The sequence below is a fragment of the Alexandromys fortis genome, unplaced genomic scaffold (genome assembly GCF_014885135.2).
Source record: "Alexandromys fortis isolate MF-2015 unplaced genomic scaffold, M_Fortis_MF-2015_v1.1 scaffold_3, whole genome shotgun sequence".
Classification (NCBI taxonomy): Eukaryota; Metazoa; Chordata; class Mammalia; order Rodentia; family Cricetidae; genus Alexandromys; species Alexandromys fortis.
In genome coordinates, this window is record NW_026067909.1 from 2,465,030 (window position 1) to 2,486,328 (window position 21,299).

Consider the following 21,299-nt stretch of genomic DNA (forward strand, 5'->3'; position numbering starts at 1 on the left):
ACTGGGAAGGCGGTAGAAGGGAAGGAGATGTGGAACTGGAGACAAAGTTGGCTTCCTGGTGAGTCTGCAGGAGCCAGCAGGAGGCAGCACGGACAGAGCAGCTGCCCTGGCCAGGCCGCTGCAGCAGCACCTTCCCTTCTGGGCCTAGGAGGGTGAAAGCTCCCTGTGGTTTTCATGGCCATCCCTTCCATGGCAGAAGGCTTCATGTCTGCATGGCTGGTGTTTCTCAACAGGAAGGACACTTTCTACGTGCCATGGACTGCTACAGCTCACCAGTTTAAAGGTCAACATGTCACTGACAGACAGGTTCCACTACATTTTTAAGAATCAAATATTCTAAGACAACCTCTACCCCAAATCCGTTTTGACCTTTAGTTTCCAAAGCGTTCATTTGGGGTGCTTTCTCTCTCTTCCCCCCTTTTTAAAATTAACTAGTTGTTATACATACATACATATATATTAAATACATATATATATTCATTCTCTTTTTTGAGACACGGTTTCAAGCCAAGGCTGGCTTCCACCTTCTCATTCTCTGATCTCATGCTTCAGCCAGGAGAGTCCTGTGACTACAAGGCCTGCACTTGGCTCTGTTTTGAAATTTCTGAATTTTTTTTTCTTTTTCGTTTTTTGAAAGGGAGTCTTGTAGACCAGACTGGTCTTGAACTCACAGAGCTCCAAATGCCTCTCCCTCCCGAGTACTGGGATTAAATCATCCCATCACCGCCCAGTGCAGTTTCTGATTTTAACCTCAAAGATGACTGCTTAGCCTGTTGGTCTCCATCTGGCAGTTTCAATTCTCCCTTGTTTCAGATTCCTGACTTTTGCTGTTATTCCCTTCCTTGGGCTCTCTCTGCCCTTAATTATTTTATTACTTTGCCAAGGGCAAAGTAAGAAAACATTCTTTTTTTTTTTTTTTTATTTGGTTTTTCGAGACAGGGTTTCTCTGTGGCTTTGGAGCCTGTCCTGGAACTAGCTCTGTAGGCCAGGCTGGTCTCGAACTCACAAAGATCCGCCTGCCTCTGCCTCCCGAGTGCTGGGATTAAAGGCGTGCGCCACCACCGCCCGGCAAGAAAACATTCTTAAACATTCTAAATCATATAATTGGGGCATGAGGATAGAATATCATTGTCATAGAAGATCAGTATTCAAGAGGAAGTGTGTCATAGACACAAACATCTGATAAATGTCCTTATGCAGATGAGACTCCAATCACTCTCTCTCTAAGGAAACAGATAAAGTTTAAGTCTCAAGAACGGCCCCAGGCTCGTTTAGTTCTGAGCCTGAGTTGAGGTCACACCTCCAGGTTACCCAGGGAAGATTCACACCAAAGCAGGGGCTTACCCCTTGGTAGCTCAACCTGTATCAAACACTTTCTGGTCCCCGTTAATCACTAGAAACACTGCATGCCTGCCCCATACTGTGGGGATGGGAATACTGGAGGGGCTAGGGTAGAACAGGATGCTAGGCTTTGAGAAGAATGAACTACTTCAGGTGATGCTGAGGAGGATGGAGCCCTATTGTGTCCACTATGTCTCCATGGGAGAGGGCCAGAGTGGCCCAGCTATACGCTGAGAAGCTTCCATCAAGCTGGGTCCCAGTGGAGGGAGCTGGCTAGGAGGATCATTTCTCAGAACTCCTCAAGATGCCACTGCTGGAATAATCTTTTTGGACACTGTGAAGACATGTCACTCGGATTGGTTTAATAAAAAGCTGAACGGCCAATAGCTAGGCAGGATCTGGGGGGCGGCAAGAATGCTGGGAAGAGAGTGGTCAGTCAGACACAGAGGAAGCAGGACATGTAGGAGCTGAGGTAACAGCCATGAGCCACGTGGCAGCATGAAGGTAAACAGAAATGGCTTAAATTAAGTTATAAGGGGTGCTGGTTAGCTCTAGTAGAAAGCTAAGCTATTGGCCAAGGTGTTTTTTGTTGTTGTTGTTTGTTTGTTTTGAGACAGGGTTTCTCTGTAGCTTTGGAACCTGTCCTGGAGCTAACTCTTTGTAGACCAGGCTGGCCTCAAACTCACAGAGATCCGTCTGCCTCTGCCTCCCGAGTGCTGGGATTAAAGGCGTGCACCACCACCATCTGGCTTGAGCACAGGTTTTGCTTACCTTGCCTGTGCTGCAGTTTGTGTGTAGAATGAGATGTGGAGGGAATGTTTACACGGTGGCTATGCAATGGGAGCAAGGAGTTGGAGATTAAAAGCTTCCCAAGGAAATACCATACAACAGCACTCGGCTAGGTCGGAGTACCGCTTAACTTACTTGTTCACAGGCCAGGAAGACTACGACATCGCCCTTCTCGCCCGAGCGGTGGATTTCAAAGATAAGGCGCAAAATTGACTCGAAGGAATCTTTCTCAGCCCCGCTGAGGTACACAACCTCCACGGGGTGCTTACTTTTCACTTCTACGAGAGGCACGTTTCCGTAGTAGGAACTGAGTTTGCTGAGGAGAAGAGGCGAGCAGTTAATTATGAGCTTCAGCTCGGGTCTTGCAAGCAACACATTCTTAAGAAGTCCAAGCAGCACATCGGTCGCCATGCTTCTCTCCTGGATGTCGTCCAAGACGATGACCCCGTAGCTACCCAGGAAAGGGTTAGACATCATTTCTCTCTGCAGCATGTCGTCAGTACAGTACCTACAAGGAAGACATGCCGGAGAATTCTCATGAAGACCATGTGAGGGACTCCCTAAAACACACACCCCTGCCCTGCCCTGCCTTGCACTGCCCTGCTTTGTGGCACTGGTGCAGGTGGATCTTTGTGAGTTCGAGGCCAGCCTGCTCTACAAGAGCTAGTTCCAGGACAGGCTCCAAAGCTACAGAAAAACCCTGTCTCAAAAAACCAAAAAAAAAAGTTTTTCCTTGGAGCTAAGAACCCTTTGAGGTGAGAGAATCTGTAGGGCCACAGCACAGGTCCCACACAGACGCACTTTAGGCGTTCTCTGTACATGCTTGATGACTCAAGGATCATCACAGCACTCCTGCTCAGAGGCCTCTGCTTACACAGAGGTCTGTGTGACTATTCTTTAGAAATGAACATCCCATTGCTATCACACGCTTATGTAAACTCACTGGTACATGTAACGTTTGCCTTCAGCTTTGCTAAGCCAACAGTATTATCCTTAAGCATCCCTATTGGACAGCTACCACCCTTCCTGTCGTTAGTGGGACTCTGGGAGCTGGCACACACTTTCCAAGGAGAAAGCGCAGGCTCATGATCCAGCTGCCCACATGAAGATGACCACTGGGGGTGGCTGGTAGAAGGCTGTGTCAACAGGGTACTAAGTAAGTTTGAAATGTTTAAATAATAGCAAACAGAAGTAGCTACATGGAAATCATCAGTTTGGGGCACCTGTGCAAACTGGCCCACATGATTGATGGGGTGGGGGCAATATTAGTGATTTTATTTATGTATTTGAGATACTGGCCTCAAACTCAAAATCATCCAGCCTCAGCCTCCTTCATTAATGATACAATCGATTTTTACGCCCCTCCCCCAAGCCTTTGAGATGTTTTTAAAATTAAGAAAGAAATTTAAAAGCCACCTGGTAGTGAGCCACTACCATACAGATTTCTTTCTGACACGATTAATACATGCACACAGATTTCTGCTTGAAGAGGGCAGTTTCATGAATTCTCCACCTATACCAGTGCTTAAAACTGAGGCCCCTGGCTGGCATTTAGATAGACACTCAAATTGGGGGAGAGTTTCCACCCCGCCCAAAACTGTCAGGAGTAGCGGCACCCGTGCAGGGTACATGTGTACATGCTTTCCTTGGGGAGTCTGCAAGCTTGGGGCAGCCTGGGCAAAGGGTGCTCACTGGCCAGCCCCTAGTAACAACCCTGGGCTGAGTTTCAGGGAACTTTACACAGGCCCCAGCTCACTGCTGGGAACCTGCAGGGTTTAGCCTGAAGGCCTGGAGGCAGGGGGTAGGAGGATGGAAGGGGGGCAACGACACTTCAAAGCTTGCACCTGAATTCCTCTGAGGAGCCCCTATCCTCCATTTCACTCAGCTGGCTCTGCCGTCTGCTTTCACTGTGATAACTTCAGCTGTGAGGAGATGCAGTGGAAGCCTCTGACAAACCACGCCCCGCTACAGTGCTCAATACCCTTTCAAGAGAGAACCAAGAGCATCTCCTGTTAGTTCCTAGTGTGTTTGGACCCCCCATCAAAACGCACATTTCTCATCTAACCTTCAGAATAAGTCCTGAGGTAGACATGGCCCTCACATTCATAAATAAGGAAAACAGGTCAACAGTTTAAGTACTCCAGCAAGGGTCACAAAGCTAGAGTCAGGACCAAGGTTTGATCTTTTGTTTCATTTGTTTTTTGAGACAGGGTCTCATGGTGTAGCCATGGTTTACCTGGCACTCACTATGTAGGCCAGGCTGACCTCCAACCTCCTACCATACACAGGAATTAAAGGCATGCACCACCACATCCACCTCGGGGTTAAGGTTCGAAACAGGTGACCTAGCACACCTGATGCCACAGGCTGCTTCTCCGGCCTCCAGGGTCAGGGTGCTAAGGCTTTACATTTGGTTCTTACTCTCGCTTTATGAGATCCAGGATTTACCATCTGCCTTTCTGTTCATGCAGACTCAGCCTGAGTGTCGCCAGACCAGCAGTAACAAACTGTGGATCGTGCCTAATGAGAAATGGCCTAGCCTAAGAACGGGGTTTTCCTGAGTACAGTATTATTGTAGTCTATGCAAGATGCAGACAAATGCATCAAAATCTAGCTTCCCAGTCACCTTCGGCAGAGGTGAATTAGGGCACAATAACGTAAGCTACATTTGCCCACTTTCAAGCAGACTGTGTTTATGTATGCTCCTTTCAGGTCACAAATACAATCCTGTTCCTTTTCAGCAGAACTCAGCTCAGCGACCACCTAGCCAGCATTCAGTTTCCTCAAAGCTACGCTTCCCATAAAGGGAGGAGGTGATGTGGGAGTGTCATATATCAATCCGTTGATTTCATTGGTTAAGCAATAAAGAAACTGCTTGGCCCTGATAGGTTAAAATATAGGTGGGAGGAGTAAGCAAAACAGAATGCTGGGAGGAAGAGGAAGTGAGCTCAGAGACGCCATGCTCCACTCTCCCGGGCAGACGCGATAGCGCCATAGCTCTGCTCTCTGAGGCACATGCGATGAAGCTCCGACCCAGGACGGACATAGGCTAGAATCTTCCCGGTAAGCGCACCTAGCGGTGCTACACAGATGATTAGAAATGGGCTAAATTAATATGTGAGAATTAGCCTAGAAGAGGCTAGATAGAAATGGGCCAAGCAGTGTTTAAATGAATACAGTTTGTGTGTTGTTATTTCGGGCATGAGCTAGCTGGCGGCCAGGGTGCTGGGGATGCAGCACTGCCGCTCTATTACAACAAGGAGGTATATGAGCTATGGAACCAAACCCAGGCTTGATTAAAAGGGGATAAGATGGCGACCTATTTAAAACTCTGCTAGACTCAAAACTTAGGAATCACAAAACTTCAGCCTTTCCCCCACAACACAAAGGGCGCTCTCTCTCTCTCTCTCTCTATCTCTCTATCTCTCTCTCTCTCTCTCTCTCTCTCTCTCTCTCTCTCTCTCTCTCTCTCTCTCACTATAACACCCAGCTGGCCTGGAGCTCACTATCCTGGCCTCAGATCCACCTGCCTCTGCCCTTGGCAAGATTCATTTCTCGTTTTCACATTAATATGAACAATGCTTTAAAAATATTGTCATAATAACTACACAGATATGCTATCAGTGTTCTAGGTAATATAACAGCCTGCACCTTAAATTCCCAAGACTAACATATTAAGAATAACACATTAAGAAGTTGTATTCATATTTGTACCTAATGGAATATTTTATACCGAGTTGGTCCCTAATGAAAATTAGAAGCTTTTCAGTTCTGAAAACTGCACAGGTTTAAGATCCACAGCTGCTGAACAGGAGACCTGAGACCCACTCCACAGGAGACCTGAGACCCACTCCACAGGAGACCTGCTGCACAGGAGACCCGCTGCACAGGAGACCCACTGCACAGGAGACCCACTGCACAGGAGACCCACTGCACAGGAGACCCACTGCACAGGAGACCCGCTGCACAGGAGACCCACTGCACAGGAGACCCGCTGCACAGGAGACCCACTGCACAGGAGACCCACTCCACAGGAGACCTGCTGCACAGGAGACCAACTCCACAGGAGACCTGAGACCCACTGCACAAGAAACCCACACACAGGAGACCCACTCCACAGGAGACCTGCTAAACAGGAGACCCACAACACAGGAGACCTGCTAAACAGGAGACCCACACACAGGAGACCTACTAAACAGGAGACCTACTACACAGGAGACCTACTACACAGGAGACCTACTACACAGGAGACCCGCTGCACAGGAGACCCGAGACCTGCTGCACAGGACACCTGCTGCACAGGAGACCCGCTACACAAGAGACCCAGGAGATCCACTACACAGGAGACATTTGCTCACAGCAAAGAAAGCAATTTCAGGTATGTGGTATTCAAGTGTCTACTGTCTGGAAAGTCCAGAAGAAAGCTTAAAGAACTAATTTTTTATAGTATTAAAAAAAGAACAGGAAGGAAGTGATCTTTACCAGATATCTATGATATGACCAGAAGGGTTACAAAGAAAACAAAACAGATAAGTCTGAATATAGAACACTAGCTTCTCTAGTTAATAAGTAACTTTAAAGCTCCCGATTGAAGGGTTGGCCCGGTAGCCTGGAGGTAGAGCACTTGCCCACCATATGCAGGGCCCTGGCTCAACATCATTAAGAAGCATCTGTGTGGTGGCACACATCTTTAATCCTAGCACTCGGGAGGCAGAGGCAGGTGGATCTCTGTGAGTTCAAGGACAGTCAGATCTACAAGAGCTAGTTCTAGGACAGCTAGGACTCTTACACAGAGAAACCCTATCTCGAAAAACCAAATTAAAAAAAAAAAATCTGCGGTTTCGATCACCATTCAATCTGAGGGCACTCAGAATCATAGCTAGCATACCTTGCTAGGAAAATGAATGAACTGGTTCTGGTAATGATTCTTAGGATATAATTACAAATTTGATTATAAACATAAAATAGCCACCACCTACACTATGCTCCAGTCCTATCTATTCGGCCATTTACAACACCCCCTGAACAGCCATCGGTGTTATGGATAAGGAGACCGAATACAGACAGCTCTGGGAGGGAACTTAAACAGAGTCCCCCACAGAAAGCAGGAGACACCGGCTGTAAAGCCATGCAGCCTCCTAGGCTGTGGGGGCTTCTTGATCCTTGGGCCGCCCTGAGGCTCAGACTTAGCTGGTTTAGGAGGAGCTTCATGGAAGGGAAGCCCTGTGTCCTGTCCTGCTAACAAGGCTTTACAGTGAGGATGCAGTAAGGAAAGGACAGGCGGCCCAGTGGCAGCAGAGCTGAGCCTACAGTAGCCAGAACATTCCATCCACATGAGCCATGGCTTACCCAACCCCAGGCTCCCACTCAGAAAGTAAACACGTGAACACAGAAACTCACTCCTTCCTCTGCCAGACAGGATCCAGTGCTTAAAACAATCCCATGGGAGCCAAGCCCAAACACAGCAGCTGTCTAAAGGGATTCTCTGCTACATTCTTACTGTGTTCACAGATATGTACCTTTGTGACTTTCTCAATAATAATTAAAAACTGTAATTATGCATTCATTAACATAAAAACTTACATCTAAGAGTTCTTTCTAAAGGCTTTCTAAGTCTAGATGGCATTAAAGATATAAAAACACAAACCATGACTACAGAATTTAGTTGGAGCCATTATTCAATTACAACAGATAGTTCATAAAAAAGAGTGAAAAAGAAAAGCAGCATGGTGGTACACACATCTAGTTCCTAGACTGGGGGGACTAAGAGATTCGGGCCAGCCTTGGCTACATAGTGAGCTTTTCTCACCACCCCTCCTAAGCCAAATACAGTAAAGAAAATGCTAGGCTTAGGCACTCCTCATCCTTCCTGCTGTTTCTTTCACCCTGTTTAACCAGTCTTCAACTAGCTCGTAAGTTCCTAAGAGGCAGGGAAGGGGTATCTTTCTTCTGTATGTACCCTGTATATAGTAATTTATAAACCCATAGACATCCAATGTATGGGATAAGGCGAAGAAGGCCCACAAAATGCTGGCTAGACAGCATAAAGGAAGACTGTGGAACCCTGGTATGACAATAACACAAGCATCTAGGACTGCCCAGGATAGGAACAACTGGAGAACCGCCATAAACAGGCTGCCCATGCGTGTTTAAGCATTGCTGGGGCATAAATTAATGAAAATGAATACATTCAATGGCTTTGTTTAGTGTTAATTTTTACAAAGGTAATAGCTTCAAGAACTTTATTTAAGTCAAAGCGTTACTGGCCTAAACATCCCCTATGACTTGACACTTGGTGGCCTTCTGGATGGCCTCTAAGATTGGGCCAGGGCAGTACTCCCTTCTCCCACCATCAAGTTAGGGACTCCTCTATGGGGCAAGCATATCAGACACAGGATAGCAGTGTGCAGAAAGCTTCCCCTGCCCTGTAATTCTGCAGCAGCACTATTCAAGAGGAGTGCCACCCACTGGCATGCCACACGAATGGGTTATGGATATGGAGACACTCTGGCCCTGAGACCAGTGTATTCTGATCTCTTGAGATCCTACAGGGGAAGACAGCGTCCAGGGCACCTGAAGTCCACTAAGCTTTCACCTCTGGCTGCAAGCAGCTTTGGCCACTCCCTGCAAGTGCGGGGCAGACACTGGCACTGACTGTCATTGTCTGTGAGGGTGCGATACAACTGGCAGGGAACCCTTGGCCCTTAAGCAGTTATGGTTCCAATTCTCCCGCTTCATATTTTCCCTTTTGCATTTCTCTTTCTATGTTATCAAGCCCTCGGAAGACTCTGTTTAAAAAAAAGCTAAGCATAAACATCTGATAACACAACTAATTGCAACTCAGAGAAGGCGCCTTGGAACCCCTAAGACTTCAAAGTATAACTAGAAAAACAGATCCCAAATGCCATGTGGAGGCTGAGGGTGGGTGTCACAGAAGCCCACCAAGAGCCTCTAACGCCTATCTCTACAAGGTCAGGCACGGAGTCCTGAGGACTAGGAAGGACTGGCCAATCCCAGAAGAGATGCAGACAAGCCAGGAGAAGGTACAGAGGTGTGGAAACATAGGTATCATGCAGAGCCACAGGGATCCACGTGGCCGACACACGGCCAATGGTGATGGACCCACCAGGAGACACATCTCTAAGTACAAGATGGAAGGTCTTGGGTGAACCTAACAAGCTGTAATTTTCCCCCGAGGGCTGTAATCACGAAAGTTTAGACAATGACTACTGAGGAGAGCAGGGAGGGAAAACAACAGGTGTGGGTCAGGCTGGAGAGGGCAGTTATTACACCGTGGGTGCTTGGCAGCGGATGGCAAGGGCAATGTTCCGTGAGGACCGCAGAACCCAAGCCCTCGAAGGGGCGCCTAGATGGGGACGAGGCGGCGACATACAAACCTCAGGATCGTTTCACTGGTGCAGCAGTTTTCAAAAGGGATCACATAGCCAACTTCGTGACCGATATTAACATCCATTTCGTCGGCAACCCGCAGGGCCAGCTGCACCACCGTCTGCTTGTGGACCTGTGTGCATATCACGCCCCCGTGCTGGTAGTGGATGGAAAGGCAGTATTCAGCGCACCACTGAGGAACCTTTGACAGAAGAAAATGGCACCGGGTCAGCCCCTGCTAGGAATGACAAACTCAAAACACAGAGAAGCCGCTCTTTCTCATAGCGCTTAACTACCAGCGTGAGCAATCCATCACCCTGCACTCTAACCACTAGTAAATGAGGAGTATGCAGGTGTTTCCAGGAAATCGGAAACCAGCAAGTTTTGACTCCCTGATTTTAGAAGTCAGTTTAGGACAAGAAAAAAAAAATGCCCCTTAATTTCTTTTAGGGATTTATTTGTTTTATACGTGTATTTGGCTCACGTATGTGGTACCACACGCATGCAGTGCCCACAGAGGCCTGAAGAGGGCGCTGGATCATTGAGAACTGGAGTTACAGATGCTGCTGGGAACAGAATCCAGGTCCTCTGCAAGTGCGGCAAGCATTCTTACCTGGTGAGCAGGCTCTCCAGCCCCAGTTTACACCAACTGACGCATGCAGAAGCAAATTATTTTTTCAGGTAGTAAGAGGGTCCCATCAAAAATACAACTTCTGGTGTTAGCTATTATGTTTTAAAGAATATAATATTAAATAGTATTTAGATGAGAAAGAGCAACCCCAAGTTAAAGGATTTATATTTAAATTTAAACAATCATAACAATATCCAAATGAGCCTGCTTAACATGGTTCTACCAATGAAAGCTAAACTGTTTTTTTGTTTTTTTTGTTTGTTTGTTTGTTTTGTTTTGTTTTTCAAGACAAGGTTTCTCTGTGTAGCCCTAGCTGTCCTGGAACTAGCTCTTGTAGACCAGGCTGGCCTCAAACTCACAGAGATCTGCCTGTCTCTGCCTCCCAAGTGCTAGGATTAAAGACGTGCACCATCACCACCTGGTTATTCTGCTACCACCCCCAGGCTAACCCTTCCCTCCTTAAGCTGCACTCACCAGGTGTTTAGTCACAGCACGGGAAGGTAACTAATGCACCTAACAGATCATTCTCATCCTTGTCAAAGCCTTCCCTTTAGATTTGACTTCTCTTGCCAGCGTCTTCTACCATGGGTCCCCAGCCAAGACCTCCAATAGGACTCATATAAACTGAATAAAATAACATTTTGAATCTTTTGTCTACCAACAGACTGAAAAATCCACACTTGTGGCTTAATATTCAAGAAAGGACCTGACACACTGTGGGGCTAACGCATATATATTTGAACACTGTGAGACTCTGGTGACCAAGAATTTGGGCCCCTGCTCTCTCGGGGCTCGGAGGCAATGGGGATGTGGGGACAGGTGGATGGTGCTGGGATGTAAAAGGACATCGTAATAATGGAGAAAGTGAAGGAGCCCAGGCTGGAGGGTAAGCACCAAGGGGCTAAACGGAGGTCACTTATCACAAAGGACAACGGATGCTCAGGAAAGAAACAGGCAGTCCATGAGTCCTCACTAAAGCCCTGGGGTAATGTGTAATGAACACGAACAGCAGCTGAGCAAGGAAAGTAAGACGCATGAACGAAGCTTCGGAGCAGCGTGGGAGCCAGGCATGAAGCAGGGAGGGAAGAAACTTCTGGGAAAGTCGGGAAGATGGTCACTGTCATGGTGACTGATGTCCAGAAGACATAAAATGTGGCTCCCAATGGCCACTGAAAAACAAGCTAGGATTCTGAGGCAGGGAGGGTGGTCCTGGAGTTTCAGAGCTGATGGACCCTCAGGAGGCCACAGCCTTGGGACTGGGAAGGAGCCTTCTGCAGATCAGATAAAAGCAGGAAGAACACCCTTGCTCGGCTCAGAAGAGAGATGTTTACTAATTACAGAGCCTGGAAGACGTGTCCATTCTATATGCATATGATAATAGTACACTTCTCTCTCTGAACAGAAAAGGGAGGGGTGGTGTTAGAATTCCCACCCTCACCCCAATGCTCTAGGCCAGCGGTTCTCAACCAGTGGGCCGTGACTCCTTTGGGGGTGGAAAGACCCTCTCACAGGGGTGTCCTAAGACCACTGGAAAACACAGATGTTTATATTACGATTCATAACAGTAGCAAAATTACAGCTATGAAGTAGCAATGAAAATAATTTTATGGATGGGGGTCACTATAACATGAGGGACTATATTAAAGGGTCACAGTGTTAGGAAGGTTGAGAACCACTGCTCTAGGTGAACCAGGAGCACTGAAGTCTAAGCCTTGGCAAATGTCAAGTACTGCTGAAAAGGCAGGAGTCAGAAAGAGCCACAAATCTGGGCACTCAGTAACTTGAAGGGGCAGAAGGCGCTCCCCCCGAGAAAGCTTTGGGGTGCTGTGTGTGCTGTGGGGAACACTGCCGACTTCTGTAGTTAAGGTTCCTTGCTTGAATCTGTCATTCCTCCCGGCAATGCTCACCACCGGGCAGGGGCTTTTCATAGTCCTGAGAGGACCCTTGCTCCAGTCATCCTACAATCACCTGCTGGACAGAAAGGTCTCGGTCTTTGCTACGGTTTCTCTTTGGAAGATCTTCCCCCATCAGCCTACTGAGGGTAGGCTAGGAGCCAAGTTGGGAGTCACAGGCATGCAGAGAGCTACATCTTTCCACAGCCTGCTGGAACCTGAATTCTGAGACACTTCGTGACAGCAATGACAGTAAGCACTTGGAAAAGCTGGGCAGTACAGTGAAAAAAATAAATAGGAAACTGCTCCTTTACCACACGGAAGACAAGACCCTATGTACAAAGCAGCTCGTCTGGAGTTTGGGAGTGGACAACACCCATGTTCCTGGACTCAGTCTAGAAATTCCCACCAGCTGGGGATCAGTCACTCAGAACCATCTATCAAATCACCATATTTTCTCAATCCACGTTCTAGAACTGTCAGACATGCCCATTCCATAAAAGTACTCACGATGTGGCACGTTTCTCCTCTGCCCATAGCCTCCCCTGATTCAGGGACTCCTGGGGGGGGGGGAAGCAAGGTCATGGTAGGCAGCAATATGTCTATCTCCTGCCATGAGCGCAACGAGGTGGGTAGCTAACCCCAATTCTATGGGTTTTGTGGATTTCTATTACAGGTGCATATTCAAGAGGTGAAGCAAAAATGTTCCCGTCCCCCCATGCTTGACAGCATAGCACACACAAAAGAGCTCAGGCTGTGGGATTCTGGGAGACTTAAGGTAAGCTACACAGATTTCCTACGAGACTCCATCAGCCAAATCCAGATCAGAACCTAGAGCAGCAGCATTGGGTGCAGCCTCATTGCCGCCAAGCTGGCCAGACAACATCCACAAGAGTGGTGCTGGTGTGGGGCTGTCCACAGCTCACCAGACAGCTCCTCATCAACAGGGGAAAATGAAGGAAGGCCTTTGTGGGACAGAACACTTTGTGGCCCCCAGGTTCCCAAGCTCTTGCTGATATCCTTAGCCTGTGCAGGTGACTCCTCTTTCATAGAGCCTCGAAGTCCCTTCAGTACCAAGATAAGCGCAGACCTCCCAAGGAGAAAGGATCCTAAAGATAGTAGCAATCCACGTGAAGATAGGAATCTGTCCCACAAGACCCCTGCAGAGGGGCCAGGAGCTGACTCCCAAAGCAGCTCTGCCCTAGGTCAACCACTAAGTCAGAGTACTTTACCATGGAGGGTGCTGGTGAGTTTCGAGTCCTGCATCCCTGCATGTTTGGCTTTGGGTGAGCATAGGTCAAACCTATCTGCAGAACTGTGGACAAAGATGCCCAGCCGTGACAAGAGACATCCAACGCCACCGGAGACTTAAACAAAATCTTAGCTGTTTTGTGCTTAATGTCTCTGACCCACCTGACTCTTGGGAGATCAGGGCAAAAGCTGGAGGACGAGGCATACTCAGTAGCTCTAGAAATGCCTCACCGAACAGTGACAGAAAAGTCTCCTCCAAGGAAAGGAACGAATGCGAACTGTCTTTCTCTTCCCTAGGGCAGTTGTTACACAGCCCTGGTGACGTCTATAGCAGAAAGAGAAGGTGTTTGAGGGACTTTGGCCCTAAATATAGGCTTTTCTTTGAAAGACTTAAAACTGTGGGGGATAAGAAAAGTGTCTTGGAAACAAAAGAAGCTACTTTCAGAATTTAAAAAAAAAAAAAACAAAACCAAAAACAAACGAATAGACCCATTTCTATTTGTATACAATTTGGCTTCTCTAAACAAGAAAAGCATTGCCTTCGTCCTCAACAGAACAAAACCACAGCTTACTAAAATGATTAAGAAGTTGAAACCCGTGCTGTCCCAACCTTCAGGAGGTGAGGCTGGAGGGGAAGCTCAAGGTCATTCTTGGCTGGCTACACAGGGCTACTCTGAGGTGCTATCTCAAAGAAACTAATCTTCAAAGCAGCGAAAGAAACCACATGCCCAGCTATATATAACAACTTTGACAACATTTACAGCATACATAGCGATTCTTGCTCTTAATAATCACAAATTCTAAAGGAAGACATGGGGCAGCAAGCCTGAAATGACAAGTCTTGTGAGACGGAACAAGGAGACGGAAGTAATGGGGGCTGTGCTGCCGAGAGAAGGATGCTACGGAAAGCAGGAAGGCGACAGAGACCAGAGCTGCTTTTAGAGCCCAGCGGTATAAATGCACCCTGACATAGGCAGATGAATGTAAAAGATGAGCGAACGGAAATACACAGAGGTGCACAGAGGGAGAAACAGACAGGAAGACAGAGGTGGGACGAAACATGGAGCTATGCAGGCGGAAGAACTGGCGGACACAGGGAAATCATACTTCCTTCGCAGTAGGAAGAGGCAAAAACACAAGAGGCCAACGGCAACAGGCACATCTGCTGCCCAGCTCTGTTTCTAAATGCAGTTATCTGCTAAAGAAACCAGGGATCCTTAAGAAGAATGGCTGTTTCCTAGGCTGGCACAGAGAATTGCTACAGGAGCCTGGGACAGCTGACTGTGCGAGCAATAAAGTACTCCAGAACGAGGCAGGTGAATGACAAGGACAGTTGTCGCTCTGACTGCCCATATTGGGACAAACTGAACAACACAATAGGTTTATTAGTGAATGACATCACACAGAGGAGAAATGGGTCTATGCTAACATAAAGAGTGGAATAAATAAATTATTAAGAATAGAAAGCTAACCCAGGTGAGGTAGCTCACACCTACAACCCCAACACTTCGGAGGTTGAGGATGGAGGATTATTGGGAAAGTTTAAGGTTGGCATGGGCTACAGAACAAGACCTAGTCTCAAAAAAAAAACCAAAAATAATATAAACATTTTTAACTAGTAAACCTGGGCATGATGGTACTTGTCTTTTTTTTTTAAATATTTATTATTTATTATGTATACAATATTCTTTCTCTGTGTATGCTTGCAGGCCAGAAGAGGGCACCAGACCTCATTACAGATGGTTGTGAGCCACCATGTGGTTGCTGGGAATTGAACTCAGGACCTTTGGAAGAGCAGGCAATGCTCTTAACCGCTGAGCCATCTCTCCAGCCCCCGATGGTACTTGTCTTTAATCCCAGCCACTGGGAAGCAGGAAGATCTCTGTGAGTTTGAGGTCAGCCTGATCTGCGTATCAAGTTCCAGGGCAGCCAGGACTTCATAGAGAGACTCTGCCTCAAAGACAAAGCAATAAAGTAATAAATCAAGAGCTGACTCTTCAAGAATGTCATGCAGGCAATGCAAAGGCAGAATTAGGACCACTGCTAGCTGTCACCAGGTATCTCAGAATTACGGGGGACCACTGCTAGGCTGCCATCAGTGCAAGGTGACTATCCCACAGTAAAGCAGGCTGACACTGTGGGCTAATGTCTGACAAAGTGCAAACTCCACACGGTCTATGAAACCATAAGGAGAAACAACAACTTGACAGCTGAGAACCAGCAGGTGCCACCTCTCCAAGAGATCACAGCACCAGCAGCCTGCCTCAGACAGCATGCTGAGGAAGCACCAGTGCAGCACTCCCAGGGAGACACCTGCAGTCGTCCTGCCACAGGCAGAGCTTGAACCAACCCGAGGACACCTCAGATACCATCGAAGTCGACAGAACTCACTGTGCCCTGAAAATGCCAAAGTCGTGAAGGACCGAGGAGAAGCTGTTTTAGATTAGTTTTAAATGACAATGAGATACAGCATAATTCTGGATTCCATTTGGTTGGAGGATGATTTAATGTTTTTATGACATCCCAGCTAATAGATATGAATATCCAGGAATCAGGAAAAAGCGTTATACTCTCTTTTCTGATGCTAATGTTGTTACTGTGAGAAGAGGACCTCATGCTGCCTCCCTTCCTTCGAGAGTCTTGTTCTGTTCCCATGCTGGCCTGTAACTGCTCATCCTCCTCCCCGAGCCTTTCAAGTACTTGGATTATAGGCATGCATCATGCCTGGCATTGCTAACTTTTATGCTTTCTTTTAGACATGGTCTGTCTATGTATCCTTGGCTGTCTTGGAACTCACTATGTAGACCAGGCTTGCCCTAAAATGAAAGATCCATCTGCCTCTGCCTCCTAAGTGCTGGGATTAAACACGTGTGCCATCATGCCTCAATTTATTCTTAAAAGGTGCAGAATAGGGGCCAGAGAGATGGCTCGGGGTAAAGACAGCTTGCTGCTTTCACAGAATCAGAGCTTCCCACACTCACATGGGGCAGCTTACAACCACCTAGAACTTCAGCTCTCTTTTGGCCTCCGAGGGTATACACACGGCACATCTTCACTCACACACACACACACACACACACACACTAATAAAAATACAGTAGTGCACAACTTTAATTCCTGTACTCAAGAGGCAGAGGCAGATGGATCTGTGAGCTCAAGGTCAGCATGGTCTTCGTAGTGAGTGAAGACAGCCAGGACTACATAGAGAGTCTCTCTCTCGCTCTCTGTCTCTCTCTTCCTCACACACACACACACACACACACACACACACACACACACACTAAATCTTTAAAAATTTTGGAACAAAAACGTGTGTGTTCATGTGTGGAAGTGGGGGGATGCTGATTCAAAATGGTAAGACAATATCTCTGGAGACTCTGAAGACAGCTGTGGAAAACATCTGTACTATTTCTGAAACTTTATCAATCTGAAGTAAACACAATAAACATAAAAATAAGATTTGGAAAAGATAAATTTTAAAATAAAAAAATCCAATTGTCCACAAAACCCAGAAAAGATTTCATTTAGTTCTTGTAATAAAGTAAACTGAAATAAAAATAAGTCACCAGAGTGAATAAAAAGCCATTTAAAAGAAGCTCTTGCCACTGGAAGTGAAAAGTCAGATCTGAACCATCACTGCCCAGCCCTCCTCTCTCCACAGTACAGTTAAGGTGACTTGGAGGAGGCAGCCGCCGTCTGCGTGTTCTCTTCAACCAGCCTAGGAGACTCTGCAACCTGAGCCAGCACACTGCCAAGGGCTTCCAGGCCACAGGTCTGTCGTCTGAAAAACCACTGTGCTTTCTACCAGATAATCTCTGTGGTCTACTCTAAGGGTCTCATTGTAAGAATCTACAATGTAAAACACCGACCTCTCTCGAGTCAGAAGTTGAAGTTCAAACATAACAAAGTGGACAGGAAGTATTCAGTAACTCTCTCTTTGGACCTCCGGACCCACCCCCCAACACAGTTATACTCACAACAAAGCACTACCTTCTGCCCAATTCACAAATCCTCCTTGGCTCACACCGACACTGGAAACATCTGTATTCCTAAATTTATCATCTGAGCACGCTAGAAATCGAATCTGGGGTTCAGACATTTTTGGCAAGTGCTGTGCAACCAAGCCACACTCCTAGCTACTACATTCGTCCTTTAACAGCCCTAACTCTTTCCTCTCTCGATAGGCCCAGACCTCGATACCATTTGGCCATTCTGGTATTTCTAACTGCAAAACAAATGAGGATTTCTGCTGGGTACTCTTGCTCATAATCATGATCCCAGCACTGTCAGGTAGAAGCAGGAGAATCAGACATTCAAGGCCAGCCTGGGTTACATGAGAACTTTTTTCCAAAATGAATAAACAAAATATAAGAGGAAAATGATTCACTGTGCATTTGGTTTCTGAGCTCAGCCAGCTTCACACGTAAGACAAGCCACACAGGCTGAGAGACGGCTCGGCAGTTAAGAGTACTGGCTGTTCAGAGGGCCTGGGTTTAGTTTGAAGCACTCACATGATGGCTTACAATTGTCTTTAATTCCAGTTCTAGGGGATCTGGCACCCTCTTCTGGTGTCCTTGGGTACCTGGCACACACATGGTGCAGACTTACACGTAGGTCAAACACTCATAAACATAAAATTAAAATAATGGAAAAACCTTTACAGGAGGAAAAAAGCAAGAAGAGTCAGGCGTTTGATTATACCCACTGGCACGCAAACAAACATTACGGGTAATCCTCTGAAACGTGGAGGGCTTTAACGCATACTTCATCTTCTAAGACCGCATCTACAAATGAGATCATCTGAATTATTATTCCAGGATAATCTAGGCACACTCCACACGGTTTCCGTTACGTAATAACCAAGGCTGGTATACAGCACCCAGGCTGCTAATGCTCTTTTTGTCTGCTTGCAACATTTTTACGCACGCCAACCCTCAAGGCCACAGGCCTCGCTGGTGGCTCCTCACCTGAGAGCTCTTGCCACACTTGGTGTCTCCTGACACGACCACAACCTGGTTTTGCAGCAGACACTCCATGAAGGAGTACTTTTCTTTCCATATTGGAAGTTCTTCTCTCTCTTTCAACAGTTTATAATATCGTGATGAATACGGCAAGCCGTCAAAAGGGTTCAGCTCCAGATCCTCGCAGGCCAGGACCCCTTCCTCGTCCCCATCACTGGAGTCTAGGGACTCGGGAAAATAGCGTTTTTCTAGGGAGGAGTTCGGATGCTCCAGTTCGTCTTCATCCATTTCTTCCTGCAGCAAGCTCAGGCCGGTCACATTCCACAGTCCAGTTCCCCCGTCAGCAGCCCATGGCAGCCAGGACGTGAGGCCCACTCACACACTCAGCCAGGCTCTCAGCCCCAGCTCGGGATTTCAGCAAGTTAATTCCTCAAACCCGAGTCCCTCGTTGCTGGGTTACCCTCTGCGCCGGCTCACTTCAAGGCTCTTGGTCTGTTACATGGCTTTCAATAAACCACGCTGAAAAACAAACACACGGGAGATGAGTGTAAAATCTGGTGACAAATAAGAAGCTAAAAACAGAAAACACAAACATACTCAAAGCAAACAGTCGGCCTTTTCTGTGGAGTGGTTACTGTCTGTCCTGGCTGCTGCCTGCTTCCCACCGGGAAGAATTCAGGCTGGCTCTCAACAGTGGTTCAGAGCTGCTTTGGAAAATGAGCCTCCCTGAGCCTGGTGCTCTCTCCCTGACCTCTGTTCAGGCCTCTGCGGCACCGTGGCTGTGAATGGAAAGCAACAGGGAGGCTGGTCGGAATTGTGAGGCTAATCAGTCACGTGGTCACCTAATCCCCCTACAAAGAGGCGCGGGGACTTTATAAATGGGAGAGTTCTGCCGGTCTCGAGAGAGAGGTCCCCAAACACTGACTACCAGAAAGTCTACTACCCAGCATGCCTTGGGAGCAAAGGCCTGCTCATGCCAGTTTAGAAATGTCAGTGAGGAAAGAGAATTTATTCTTTTTTTCCCATTTTTTGCTAAGAAGGCCTTTGTTTAATTAAATTAGAAGGCTCCAGAATATTTCTGGAGATTGCTGGGTGCGAAGCCTAACAGGCGAGAGCCAAAATAATAAAAAATAACTTCTAATCTAAACAAAGAGAGTTTACCTACGGAAAGGTAAGGTTTACACCAAGAACATTCATTACACGTCAAGGAAGACATCGCATCTCTTCCTTCTCCAATTATTAGAGATTAATGAGGAAATAAATAATTGGTGATGTTAGGGAAAGTCCCTTCTCATATCAGCCAGGTGGAAATTTAAAACAAAACAAACAAACAAGCATGGAAAACTCAAGTTAAAAAGAACCAGTCGCAATGCAGGACCGAAGGTAACCTTGCACTTATTCCTTTTCAGGTCTGTGCTACCTGAACTACTGCCTCCCAAGCTAGCCTCCAGCGGCTCCCAGGGCTGGCCCCTCCTTCATGAGGAAGAGGAAAAGCTCTGCGCCAGCAGGTGCCTGGGAGCAGTCACTCAAGAAGGATCTGCTGGGCACCAGACACTCGGCACACACACACACACAGGACAGAGCATAATTGGGTGGGGGGTGCGCTGGACTTCCTGCCTCTATCTCAGTAGGGTTCTGAAAACTGCATCCTGCTTCCCAACTAAAACAGAATCACAATATTGCATAACGCAAACACAAAAGTTCAGTGTGGCCTCTCCTCAGGACCCTTCACGGTGCCCACAGCATGAGATGACACCCCAGACCGCTGCAGGAAACATGGCAGCTTGAGCCACCTGGCAGGCAAACTCTGACATCAGCAGGTCTAGGAAGCAGGCCCTGCTGAAGAAGCTAAGGTTCAGTCTTAGGCTCACATTTTCTTTTGCTCTAATTAGAATTACATGTCGGAGTTCTCATTCACCCTTGTAATATTTTAAATTAAGCTGCTATTATACCACATCCCTGATTGCCTTAGGGACTATTTCTTACCAAGTTTACTTTTTTAAGGAAGCATAAGAGACTGGAGAGAGAGCTCAGCAGTTAAAACACTGACTACCTTTCAGAGGACCTGGGATTGATTTCTAGCACCCACAAGGTAGCTAACAACCATCTCTAACTTCAGTTCCAGGGGTTCTGATGCCCTCTTCTGGCCTCCTTAGAAACTGCATACATAAACAAACATGGAGACAAACACTTTTGTAAAAAAATTTTAATTAAAATAAAATAAAATGAATAAGCATAACACAGCTATCATCTTTTCTGAATACATTCCTGTTCATTTATGGCACACCCTTGAGTGTAATCAGTAGCTCACAAAGCGTGGGCCACATGCGTGTTGAAGATCCTGAAGGCTGGTTCATGATCTGGAGAGATAGAATGGTTTGGGTAGGCAAACTCATCTTATTCCGCCTTTAGTCCTCTCGATAGACATTCGTTACTAGCCACCATATCTGGCCATATCTGCTTAAGAGAAACAAGGAAGCCTGGAACGCACTGTCAACACTCCTGAACAGACCCCTGGCTTCCATGGAACCCAGAGCCAAGGATGTTATCAGCTGGCATCTGGAGCCTGTAGCAGAGTCCCTGGTTCTGCTCCGGTCCACCTGATGTCATCACCCACGTGTTTGGTAGATGCACTTACCTGACTTTCTTTTGTTCTGAGGAACATATCATTCAGGGCAACCTAAGTCTGTTGTTCCTGGTTCGCTACTCACACTTGGCTTTGGATAAACTATTTCTTATCCCCTTAAAAATTGGCATTTGAACATGACCAAAGGAGTGACCACTACTAACCCTCAGGGAATAGACACATCTGAGCATGCTCTTTTAGACCCAAGGCTCACCTAGACACTCTCCTATACAATGTGTTCACCCCACTCTGCAGTTACGGTGGAACCACAGATGACCACTGTGCCAATGGAAAGAGGCCACGCTGTGAGAAAGGAACGCGGCAGAGCGATGCTGAGTCACTCCCAGGGTTCCCACGCTGGGAACTACTCCCTTGGGAGCTGGCTCTCTCTCTCTGGGATGCTCAGGCCACAGCAGCCA

At 47.1% G+C, this 21,299-nt stretch overlaps 1 protein-coding gene across 2 annotated transcripts in view; it reads right to left on the reverse strand.

Moving 5' to 3' along the window:
- The window catches only part of Dhx32 (DEAH-box helicase 32 (putative)), a 59,107-nt gene that overhangs the window by 17,964 nt on the left and 19,844 nt on the right, over positions 1-21,299 (reverse strand). For both annotated transcript variants that reach the window (XM_050136766.1, XM_050136764.1), the window contains exons 2-4: positions 18,261-18,773; positions 9,528-9,721; positions 2,266-2,638 (exon numbers count right to left, since the gene is read on the reverse strand). In XM_050136766.1, the coding sequence (XP_049992723.1) occupies positions 2,266-2,638; positions 9,528-9,721; positions 18,261-18,542 (849 nt within the window). In that variant the 5' untranslated portion in view covers positions 18,543-18,773. The remainder of the gene's footprint in view (positions 1-2,265; positions 2,639-9,527; positions 9,722-18,260; positions 18,774-21,299) is intronic.